At 41.2% G+C, this 12,877-nt stretch overlaps 1 protein-coding gene across 10 annotated transcripts in view; it reads right to left on the reverse strand.

Moving 5' to 3' along the window:
- Nucleotides 1-7,937, reverse strand: part of MRTFA (myocardin related transcription factor A) — a 323,237-nt gene extending 315,300 nt beyond the window's left edge. For 3 of the 10 annotated variants that reach the window (XM_033935098.1, XM_033935099.1, XM_033935097.1), the window contains exons 1-2: nucleotides 7,421-7,518; nucleotides 2,164-2,215 (exon numbers count right to left, since the gene is read on the reverse strand). In XM_033935098.1, the coding sequence (XP_033790989.1) occupies nucleotides 2,164-2,215; nucleotides 7,421-7,503 (135 nt within the window). In that variant the 5' untranslated portion in view covers nucleotides 7,504-7,518. Of the gene's footprint in view, nucleotides 1-1,843; nucleotides 1,929-2,163; nucleotides 2,216-7,420; nucleotides 7,519-7,642 lie in introns of those variants that run through there. The other 7 variants (XM_033935106.1, XM_033935101.1, XM_033935100.1 and 4 more) reach the window with 7 other exon arrangements.
- Between the last annotated feature and the right edge of the window lie 4,940 nt (nucleotides 7,938-12,877).

A 12,877-nucleotide genomic window follows, 5' to 3' on the forward strand; every position in this document is an offset into this window, starting at 1 on the left:
AGTTAGAACCAGGCCCGAGGATCTTGGGCCATGAGCCTTCATTTGTACTATCCAGGGAATCCTGCCCTCTCACACATGCCAAACATACTCAGCTGAGTCACAATAGCAACAGTACTGGCTAGGCCCATTTACCCCCAGCTCCATCTAAAACCTTACAATCATGAATCCCAACTCCAACCTTCTAAGCATCACTCCTACACATGATTATAACTCTCTACCTACAGGGACTGTGAATACAACTTTACAGTGTCCCCAGTCAACCTAGGGAGCAGAGCCCCAGTCCAAGCATAGAAACTAAAGCCCTTCTGCATAGCTGTGCATAGTGCTTTGTATCTGATCCATCAAGGACAGTTTAGTAGGAAAATGGAGATTTATATTTTTGGATACAAGGTCAGAATCAGAAGTAGAGTCTTTCTAGAGAGGTGCAATCCAGATCTGGAGCAAGGACTGAAACATTATCTTTCACGCTAAATGTGCATGGCTTTTAGGGCAAGAGAAGAATGATCATGAAAGACAGCAGTGATGGCCTTCAGAACATGAAGTGCATATTAGAGGCCACCTGTTCAACATCCGTGAAATCCAACAGCTCTCACAACTGCTAATTGCTAGTATATCTACGCTCAGTAAATGTGTCACAAATGCTTACAAATCTGCATTTAACAAGTGCTAACAGAGCACCATTTTAAATATTATTGCAAAAGTTTGTATGTCTTAAACTGCTGGCTGGGAGCACAGAGCCTGTTTGATTTTAATTCATTTTTATTGAAATTTGATGCAATTAAAAAGCATCTAGTTTGTATATTCATGCATATAGCAATACATTAATTCATTGTATATCTTATTTCATAATAAATACTAAAGATAACAAAATATCTATAATGCCTATTATGTCCCAACCATCCCATCCCACCCTCCTCCCCCCTCAGTGGGAGGATGTGTGCAGGAGATTCATAAGGTGTAAGAGAAAGATTATATTTAAAAAATTTTAAAGATCAATGGGACTATCCTTTTGAGAACTGATCCAAGTTTCATATGCACCTCAAATGATATTAAAACTATGTATCTGATTTCTCCTAAAAGCAGTCAATTTTAACATTTGTTGTATATATTGAACTTTAGCCAATAATACTCAGAACCTCGGTAAATCTGGTTGTTTCCAAGCAGATGCCTAAACATGTCGGCCTGCTGTCATTATCAAATATATCCATTTCTGGTGCTTATGAGGCAGGGCAACTGGTCCCTTGTTCAACAGGCAGTCTTAGGGATCAAAATACCTAGTACTGCCTCAATAAAAGAAATAACTTTATCCCAATAAGTCTGTGCTTTAGTGCAATACCACCAAATATGTTCAAAAGTACCCACTTCTGCACATCCTCTCCAACATTTATCCGATCCTTTTCCATACATAGCTCACAATTGTTCTGGTGTATAATACCAGCAAAAAAGCATCTTATATCCATTCTCTATCTTGTTACTAGCTATAGTGTCATATAGAAAAAGAGAGTGCAATATTTTAAACCATGCTTTATCAGTATAGGATTTACCTATAATCTTTTCCCAACGGCGTCTATATTTCAGAGGAGGATGAAGATACTCCAATTGTGCATTATATAATCTAGTGATACTACCCCTCCCACTCTCTTTTATCATAGCCTTCCCTAAGTCCGACTGTTGAACAATAGCTAGTTCTCTAAGGATGGTTAGCAAGGAATCAAAAGAGATGATAAAAAGAGTGAGGACCAGAACTATGTATTATGTGACCTAGGATCAGAATTTATTTAGAGGACAAAATACAGCCTGACCTGTATGCCCTAGCAGGGAAGAAATATGCACTATGAAATACCTGGCCGATACCAGCACTCCCTGTACTGTTCTACTTTTTACAATCTCAGGATTCAGTCTAGCTCTCCTTTCTTCCACAGTCCTTCCTACAATAGGAAATGACCTCTCAAGAGATAGGAATGCACAGAATATAAACTGTCCTCAATCTGGTCCAGATCTCATCCACTAGCCTATGTTATCCGTTTCCCAATTTTTAAGGACATGTATTGAAAATATCCCAGTAAGAACAGCATCACAGGCTGATAAATCAATATCTGCTTTAACAGTATTACATTTCTGCTTTTTTTATATTAAATACTATTTTAAAATTTCATTACTTACTTTACCAAATGAGAGCAAGATGAATAGCATACAGCACTGTTTCCAAGAATTTCTAAAAAGCAAGAAAGAAAGGCTGAACAGTCAGGTATCAAACATCACTTTCCAGATCACTTCACATGAACTTAAAATAGATTTTTGTATTGGCATAATACACATTTTAAACACAATTATTTCAAGTACTTACCCACATTAATTCCCCTTTTATGAAGCCGCATTAGGCTTTTTTATTGCTGGCCGCAGTAGTAAAAACTCTGACACTCACAGAATTCCTATGAGTGTTGAGTTTTAACTACTGCAGCCAGCAATAAAAAAGCCTAATGTGGTTTCATTAAGGATGGGGGGTGTAAACCACATACACATCTATGGAATAAATTGAACTGTGTATATAAACACCTCAAGAAAGTGTGCATGTCTTAACTTAAACCTGATTCAAAAAAGGTGTTCAAAAAAAATCTGTCTGATATTAAGACCGTAACAGCACCAACTCCCAGAGGAACAACCACCTTATCCAGCACTGTTTATATTATGCCAGGCCCTAAAATCCAAAAGGTAAGGTTCACGCCTGTCATGACTTCTCTGATTCTCAGCCTACTGCTTTAGGCTACTCCACTCAGGTAGGGAGATAGGGCATTTCACCAGACAGGTGTCCACACAGCACAGTTCAATATAGGGCTTAAAACTAAACATATGGGAAAAGTTTGTCAGGAAAACAAACAACAGGTACATACACCATTTCAATGATAATCGTCCACTACAACAATTAATCCAAGAAATGCTTGTCTAATAGTATTTTTAATGCATTTTAAAATTAGCTTAATTTGCTGTTGCCTTGGCCCCTGCCATCTACTGCTAGGCATACAAATTAAAAATGTGCAAAATAGAATCAGATAGAACTTTCAAAATGTATGTATGTCACCATAGAAACAAATTTATCAGACCCTGTCTAGAGAATGACATGGGAAGTCAAGGACCACCAATAATATTACCTCTAAAACAGAACCCCATATGGACAACAAACCTCCCCTCTGCAACACTAACAGGCTTTAATTTCACACACACACAAGCCAATCACACAACAGGTAGTAACAGGGAAAAAGAAAGGAAAGAAAGGTGGAGAAAAAGCCTCAGTTCAGCTTCATCTGGCAAAAAACTCCACCTTTCAAGGCTAACCAGTAGAAAAAGATCTATGGTAGCCTGCAGGGAGATGTTACAAAACACTCCGGGACACACAGCCCTCAGTTGTGAAAAAATGGGTAAATCAGCACTGTAGCAAAGTAGTCCAGGATTCAGTGTGGAACACAGCAAAAAAAAAGAGAACAACTTAGCTGCTTCGGCATCCAGGATCTCTCAGTCATTCACCTCCTGGTCCCTGCAGCCACTGAACCCGACGGGGAACCCTCCGTTTCGCTCTGGTTGCTGCGTCAGGGGCTTCACTTTGCTACAGTGCTGATTTACCCATTTTTTCACAACTGAGGGCTATGTGTCCCGGTGTGTTTTGTAACATCTCCCTGCAGGCTACCATAGAGCTTTTTCTACTGGTTCTATATTTTGGAGTACAGGGTTAGCCTTGAAAGGTGGAGTTTTTTGCCAGATGAAGCTGAACTGAGGCTTTTTCTCCACCTTTCGTTCCTTTCTTTTTCCCTGTTACTACCTGTTGTGTGATTGGCTTGTGTGACCTGTTGTGTGATTGGCGGGTGTGAAATTAAAGCCTGTTAGTGTTGCAGAGGGGAGGTTTGTTGTCCATATGGGGTTATGTTTTAGAGGTAATATTATTGGAGTTTAACTGACCCTTTTCCTGAGAGTATATGTATTAGTAGAAGTCAAGGACCACCCCATACCATACTATAGTCCTTGAGGGCCTCAACCCAATCTAGTTCTCAAGCTTTCCACAATGAATGAGATTGATTTGCATGTACTGCTTTCATATATAATCATTGTGGAAATCTTGAAAAACTGACTGAGTTGTGGCCCTTGAGAACCATGGCTGCCCACGCCTTATGGCTGCCAACTTACCCTGTTCCAATGAGGACAGTATAGGACTTCTACTACCCCTTGATGCATTATTTATTTTGAACGTACTATACTGTCTTTAACTATGGTAGCAGATCAAGGCAGTGAACAATCTACAACTAAAAATAATGTGAAGGAACTACAAATTTTGATAGGATAGAACCGGCCGTAGTAAGAACACACACATACAAACACAGTTTACAAACCCAACAGGGAAAAGGGAATTAATACAGAGATTTCAGGAAGCATAGCAGTCAGACCCCAAGAGGCCCCTCCATCAGTCCCTAAATTCTTGCTCAAGGATATTTAATGGTGGCTTCAGAAATAGTCTGTACGCAACAGTTCCATTGGTCAGAAAGAAGAGAGGGTGCGCAATAAAATGAAAGGATACAAGTGGAAAAGTGGAAAATATAATTTTGACAATCAGAAGCTCAGGGTTCGGAAAGGTGTTGGGAATTTTTGAACAGCTAATGTAGTGGAATACATGAATACTATGCCGCCACCCCTCTTATTTGCATAGGAATGATAAGAGGACATCATAACCTGGTGGAAGACACGGGAAAAGAAGACTCTCCTCCCCAGGGCATAGCCAGGTCTCAGTAAGGCAATGGCAGTGAAATCTGAAGGATTCAATAAGGCCTTGATTCTCTATACAGTGCCAATATCAGCAGCCACCAATCATATGTCAGTCATGTGACAGCACCATATAGAGAATCACACCTCCGGGAAAAATGGGCGCCAGAAATGTAGGCCAGGGTTTTCTAGGCTTACAATTCCAGCGCATATCTTTGTCGTGAATCACACCTACATAGGTGCTTTATGATAACTAACACCATTTCCAGCATTAGACACTTGTAGGCACCTCCAGAGGTGCGTCTTTAAGCACCAATAAGTGCTTTAAATTTAAAGTTATTTGCCGTTTCAAATGGTGCTTTCCTATTAACTTAGGCATTGGTAGAGCACCTAAGTTAAGGAGCCATTTTGTGGCAAAGTGGTTAAAGCTACAGCCTCAGCACCCTGAGGTTATGGGTTCAAACCCGCGCTGCTCCTTGTGTCCCCTGGGCAAGACCCCCCCCCCCTATTGCCTCATGTACATTAGACAGATTGTGAGCCCACCGGGACAGACAGAGAAAAATGCTTGAGTACCTGAATAAATTCATGTAAAACCATTCTGAGCTCCCTTAGAACGGTATAGAAAATTGAATAAATAAATTTGTAGAATTTCCCCATAAGTTCTTTAACTGCATTAGATTTAAGGGACCTGCAGTTTAGTAAGGTCAAGGAGAGCACTGTGTTTGAAGGGAGAGAACTGTAATCATTTGCAATAAAGTGCAAATATCTAGGACATTGAGTGGAGAATACAGAAAGGCCAGCAGTAAAGAAGGGAATGCTTTGTTGGAGAATGTGGTAAAATCAGTTAGCTTAGTACGATTTTAAAAAAGGCCATTATTGAGATGGCTTGGGGAAATCCACTGCTTATTCCTAGGAGAAGTATAAAATTTGTTTTACTACTTGGGATCTAGCTAGGTACTTGGGACCTGGGCTGGCCATTGTAGGAAACAGGATACTGGGCTTGATGGACCTCTGGTCTGTTCCAGTATGGCAATTCTTATGTGAGCCAAGAATAGGACAATCAAGCCATTGTGACATCACTGAGGAGGTTGACTCTTAGACATTGGAGGAATGAGGCATTATGACATCACAATCTGAGCTCTGGAATGTTGCTACTATTTTTGTTTCTGCCAGATACTTGGGACCTGGATTGGCTACTGCTGGAAACAGGATACTGGGCTTGATGGGCCTTCAGTCTGTCCTAATCTGGCAATTCTTATGTTCTTATGAGAAGGAAAAGGATACCTGCCCCAAATTACTAGGATTTGGAAGGTAACAACAATAACAACAATAATTTATTTCTTATATACCGCTATACCGTGAAGTTCAAAGCGGTTTACTCATAGGGGAGTCCGTGCACAAAATTGTACATGAGAAGGAAGTCACAAATAGAGTCCAGAGAATCAGGAGGATGGAGAGAAGAAACTCATCTTGACTACCAGTGTATGGATTATGTATAGAAAATAGGGCAGTACTAGCAGATCTCAGATTCAGGAAACAGTGTTCACTGCCAGCATCTTGTTGTGCAGCAATAAGGTAGGAGCCTATATCAACTGCTGCTGGAGCACAGCCTCTAAAGCTCTGCCCACTCCACAGTCTCACTGTTAATGCAAGAGCTGATGTTAAGGTAGGTTGCTTGATGTTTGAAGGTGTATAAAACAGGGCAGCACTAGCAGTTCTCGTATTCAAGAATAAGTATTTGCATTCAGCTGCCCTCACACGCCGAGCATCACTCTTTACGCATATTCAGAGACTGGGGGGGAGCAGTCTCTCTATCAACCCCACCCCGTTCAACACTTCTCCTCCCTGTCTGTGATCTAGAATTACAGAACAGGTAGCGCTATTACACTGTGTTGGTGATGTCAACTGAAAACCAGGAGTGGTCTAGATTAGAATATCCCTCCTGGAACTGGGTAAGTTGGCAACAAAGTGAAAATAATCCTATATGCTTTTGAATATTGTTTTGTAGGATTTTACTCATTTTTATTATGTTCTGTTTTTGGATTTTGTATGCTGTTTGTAACCCATTCTGAGCTGGCAAGAAAGGTGGGCTAAAAAGCAAACTACCTGAAGAAAAAAAAGATGGGAGGTGAAGGGCCTGCATTACAGCCCAAGTGCTAGAAAAGGAAGTCACAGAGATGCCAGTGCCAAGTTAACCAGTCCTAGTTTTGAACTTACATTCCAAAAGAGAGTGGCATAGTCCTCTGCAAGTCCCACAGACAGTATAGGATTTTTAGAAAACCTGCAGGACTTAAAATCTCCCTCCTGAACCAGAATAACTTGGCAGCTCTGGAGTCAGATTAAACACCTACCAAAGTGGATGTGACAGAAGTCAGCTTTCATATTCCCTTGGAATATATCTAATACATCCAAATTAAACATTGTTAAATAAAAAGTATCTTTAATTATTTGATAAACAGAGAAAAGCAAGGCCTATATTTGAAGGTTTGCATAAAAATCTCAAAATCACGTGGCTTTATACCTGAATACTATAAAAAGCATCTAGAGAACAGCGTAAATAAAACCGCTGCATTTCTTGGGAACGAGAAACTGATGGCCTAATCATTGCAAAAACCTCAATAATCATCAATTTAATGGAAAGCTGTTATAAGATTCATTATAAATGATTCCTCACACTTTACAGCGGGCAATGACACATCTTGCTGGTGCTAATGTGCAGAGGCACCAAGTCACACACGCATTATGCGAGCGACCCATACACACATTCGGAGACTTAGGACCGGTCTCCCCTGCCTGTTGCTTCGGTCTCTTTCCTCCTCCCCTCCCCCCCCCCCCCGGTCCAAAACTTCTTCTCCTTTTACGCGATCTCTCCCTGAAAACCCCAAACCCCTCCTACCGTCAAACTCCTGCCTGAGGCCGCCCACCACCAATCCCGGCGCTTTCCTTCTTCACTGACCCTTCCCGTTGACACACAGTCCCCTCTTCCTCGGATGCGTCCCACCTCACCGGAAGCCGGAAGTTACGTCAGAGAAGGGCAGGACACTGGAAAATTGGGGAAAAAAAGGTTACGTCAGAGGAGGGCGGGACGACAGAGAAAGGAGTGGTGGAGAGGCAAAGTGCCGTAGTTCATACAGGGAATTGGGAGCCTCTCAGTGACGAGCTACTATGCATGCCCAGGATCTTCCGAGTACCGCCTTCGATTCCCTTCATAACTTCAGGCTCGCACTGACGTGGGCACGGGCCAGCGACATCACCGCTCACCTGATCCACTGGCGCAAGCGTGCGGAGACCTTCACCTACAGCTTGTTCGCTGCACGTGGAGGTCGCCGCACCCACGTGCCAGTAGATTCTGAAGACCTCTTGACAGATCATTGGAGCCGGGACTCCAAGGCCTGCGCAGTGATAGGTTGACCGTGGTTTAGCACCAAATCAGTAAGCGTTAAATATTGCACCTGGCGTTATAAGGTCGGCACCGATGCTGATGCATAAGTTTTTTCATTCGAACCGGTTCTACAAATAATTTTATGCGTAAAACGCCTGCATAGACTTGGAGGCGAAGTTAAGAGCAGACTGGCAGGCAACATAGTTTATATGTAGCGCATGAATTTAAGCTGTTCTGAATATAACAGAACTCTTGCGTTCTGGCTAGGTAATCTCATCAAGCTCTTCATCCTACCTTAACTTCAGAAAACTAGTCAAAACCAACCTATTTATCCGATTTGTAACCAAGAACGCTTAAAGCCTTTCCCCTGTATTCTACTTACTTGTACTTGAGGTCCCTACAATGTGACTTTCACTCTGTTTCTCTTTCTCCCCACAAATATGCTTGTATTCAAAGACATCATTATTATTCTAAGAATTAATTGTATTCAAGGACTTCATTATTATGTCTTCACTGACTGTCCAGCTCTTCCTATTGTAAACCGCCTCGAACTACTTTGGCTTTGGCGGTATATAAAAAATAAATTATTATTATTTTTTTTTTTACGATTATTCAATTTTTATTAGAAGTTTATAATGAAAACAGAAACAATATAAGCACCACAAATACACCACTCTGGAATACTACATCCACTCAATATAAAATACAAAGTAAACACTTCTCTAATACAGAAAGTTGGTTAGTGAAATACAATTGTATCTGAAATTAAATCACATAAACTTAAGAAAATTCTCTCAACTATCCCAACTCAAGTCCACAAAAAGGGATCCAAGATTACATAAGCGAGAATAAAAAAGAAAATTATAAAGGTTAAACTCTTACAGAAAAAACTGAGATTAAGGAGCAGTTAAATAAATTATAGAGCTATAGATGTTTTTTCTTTATCCAGTCGATGTGAGGCCAGAAAAGCAGTTAACTGATAGGGTTCAAAAAAAACATATTTGACTGAACGGTAACAAATAATGCACTTGCAAGGATATTTCAAGTAAAACGTCGGTCCCATAGAAGTGACTCCAGATTTCAAAAGTAGAAATTCTCTACGACGCTTTTGAGTATCTCTTGAAAAATCAGGAAAAACTTGTACTCTACATCCAAGAAACTTTCTGTTTGTTTTTGAAGAAAAGTCTCAATAACCATACTTTGTCCAATGCAAGGGCTAAAGTCACTACCATTGTAGAAGGTACTGCTGACTCACTATCTGATGTTTCTAAAATTTCAGAAACATTCAGTGGTCTTGATTCCGATATATTAGATTGAAGTTGAGTCCCTTCTTTATTTATATCCCTCTTACTCGTACACACAGATTGCATTTCTTGATATTCAAATCAGTTTATGTCATGATCATTTTGAAACTACTATTTTCCGAAAAGCTACTGATCAAAATAATTTGTTGCACTATGCCAGTTACCACCCACGACATTTAAGAGACAACTTACCTGTAGGGCAGTTTTTAAGACTTAGACGCTTGTGTAGCAATAAAGATGAGTATAAGACGCGCTCTATGGACATGTGGCAACGTTTTTCTGATAGGGGGTACCCTTATGGTACCATCAAGAAAGCCTATAAAAGAGCTCTATATGCACACAGAACTTACCTCCTTCAGCAAACTCAATCTCCTGCAGAAACCCGCATGGTGTGCACACTTCCTCACTCATACAAAGCGTTTAGGATTAAAAAAATCATCAAATCTCATTGGCATATCCTCCAGGTTCATAAAAGTCTCGCCCAACCCCCTATGTTTGCTTTTTCTAGAGGCAGAAATCTACGTGACCATCTCACCACTTCCCAATATATTAGTCACCACACTAGCACTCCCCAACATCTTAAAGGCCATTTTATGTGTGGACACTGCACTATTTGCTCCCATGCGTTAGTTACAACATGCATCAATCACCCTATTTTGCCTAAAAAGCATATCCTCCAACAACATACAAACTGCAATACACAGAAAGTGGTGTATATGATTATAGGCCCATGTAATTTACTTTACATTGGCCACACCACTAGAAGTATCAAAGTTCGGATTACGGAACACTTGAGCAAAATTAGGAGGAACGATTTAAAGGCTCCATTAGTGCAGCATTGGCACACTGCTTCACATCAGCTTTCTGATCTTCAGTTCATAGTACTAGAAGTGGCTCAGCTAAAGAGAGGAGGAAATGTCCAAGCTTGGTTGTGGAAAAGAGAGCAGAGATGGATTTACCATTGGAAGACAGTCACCCCTGCTGGGTTAAACCGTGAAGTAGAATGGTGGGCGTTTCTTCACAGATGATAGACAGCCTCACACTTCATAAGTACAGGGTGCTCAGCAGAGCATTCATGTCATAGAACACAAGGAAGTTTCTTTTCCCTTTTGAATTAGGTACCCAACTGACAAGTCTGTGAGTGTTTGGTTAAAAGTTTTCTTTGTTAAAAGTTCTCTTTGTAAAATGTTACTATGTATCTTTCTTGTTGTTTCTTATTAAAGGAGGATTTATTTTTTAAGGTCACACACAGCATTAGCGGGTTCTCTGAGGAAGCCAGGACGGCGAAACGCGTCAGAACCCCGCTGGGTCACCGCTGCAGAGACATTGAAACTAAATCTGTTTACTTATATGAGCTTTTCACAAAACTTTGGACTTTGGACTTTATTTTCACATTATGGAAATTTAAGAATTACTTATGAATCTATGAAGTTATTTAAAAATCATTTATTCTAACAAGATGGTGCAATGATTGATTCTGTGAAAATTTATAAAAGGGTTTTTCCCTATGCTGAGTTATTTTACTCTACTTTTGGATTCTAAACGCCATTTTTGAAACTCTATTAATAACTATTATTGTTCCTTTTTTGCTGTTTGTCCTTCTTTATTTGGTACATAATAGACTAAGGTAAATGGAGGCAAAGTTTCCTCTGAAACTTGCAAAATTTCAGTCAAATATCTCCTTAACATTTCCCTAGGGGTAATAGTGGTTACTCTAGGAAAATTAATAAGTCTCAAGTTGTTATTCCTGGAATTATTTTCGAGTATTTCCACTTTCCTCCTAAGATTAATGTTATCTTTAATTAGAGACTCTTGTGCATATTTAAAAGTTAACAATTCTTGGTCATGCTTATGAATCGTGGTCTTTGTGACAGCCAAATCTGTTGTTAAATTTTTCAGCTCTTTAGTATGTTGAATTAATTTCCCTTCTATATTTTGGAAATTGGGACTTATGGTTTGTGTAAAATTTGCTATCAAATCCCATAGAGAATCTAGAGTCACTTGTGTGGGTTTCTCCAAATTAGGAAATCTTTGCAGAGTGAAAAAATGCTCACCGTCCAAAGGAATGCTGTCCTGGCTTAATTCAGACTGGAATCCAACTCCGGTTGCTTGTCCTACCTGGATTTCTTCTACAGTTACTCCCTGGCCAGGGAGTACTGCTACCACACTCTCCAGATTGAAGATGTCTGCCTCTGGGTTGAGGACCTCCCCCTTCTTCGGGGTTTCCTCTACCCCTGGGGAGCTGGTTAATCGAGGACGCGGAGGTGGGCTCTTGTGTCGGGGCTAAGTGTAGTATCAAGCCCTGGAGAGACAAACCCAGCCTCGCTCTGTCCAGGTGCTCCCTGCAGGCTGCCCTCCGACGTCAATGACGCTGCTCCCTGCATCCACCGCAAGAGTGTGTCAATTCTACCGAGAGAGGGCAGATCCAAGCGCGGCGAGGCGTTAGCTGCGCTCCTGCCTCTTCTCTTCGGCATCGAAACAGGAAATCAGGCCGGGAAGCCAACAAGACAGGAAAAAAAAAAAGTAAGAACACTGATGCGGTTGGAGAGACGCTATCAGTTAGTCTGTGCTGCGGCCATCTTGGATCCAATTATTATTATTATAACAAGCCAGCTAAATAAAAGGTCACCTTATATCATGATCTCTAACTCAAACCCTTTCCAGGGCCATATTTTGGATTTGTAGGTACTTGTAGGGCCTCAGAAAAAAAATAGTTAATGTCTTATTAAAGAAACTAGTCTATAAGCCCGTTACATTAACAACTGCTAGAATAGGTGTGTGTGTCTTTCATTCTCTCTTTCCTTGGCCGCTTTCTGTCTCTCTCTTTCCTCGGCTGTCCACCACCACCCCTTGCCTGCTCCCCCTGTCCAGCAGCAGCCCTTCTCCCTTTTACCTCCCCCCCCCTGTCTAGTAGCACCTCTTCCCTACTCCCCCTGTCCAACAGTAGGCCTTCTCCCTAACTTTGACCTCCCCCCTGTCCAGCAGCACCCCTTACCTGATCTCCCTGTCCAGCAGTATGCCTTCTCCCTTACTTGTATCTCCCCTGTGTCCAGCAGTACCCCTTCCAGCAGGGAATTTTTACCAGCATGGGAACACCTCGCAGCACCCGCACGACACCCTCCAGCCGTTCCTCTAGGCGTCAGCTAGCAGGAGTGAAACCGCCACCACCGCTCAAATCCCTGCACGCGCCGACAGCCATCACAAGCCGGCACACACGCCTCAAGCTGCTGCAAGCCGCAAATAGAATACGGCCACGGAAGAACACAGCACGCTATCAGGGATCACAGTCTCCTAATTGCGCATGCGCACTTAGGGTTTTATTATAGAGGATGACAATTTTGCATGAGGTAAAACTCTTTATAATTTATAAATCTTTCCATATTATCAAGAAACTTTTATTTTACTTTTGTGTTTATGATAACATACCAAGGGCCTCAAAATAGTA

This window comes from Geotrypetes seraphini, chromosome 2, assembly GCF_902459505.1.
Source record: "Geotrypetes seraphini chromosome 2, aGeoSer1.1, whole genome shotgun sequence".
Lineage (NCBI taxonomy): Eukaryota > Metazoa > Chordata > Amphibia > Gymnophiona > Dermophiidae > Geotrypetes > Geotrypetes seraphini.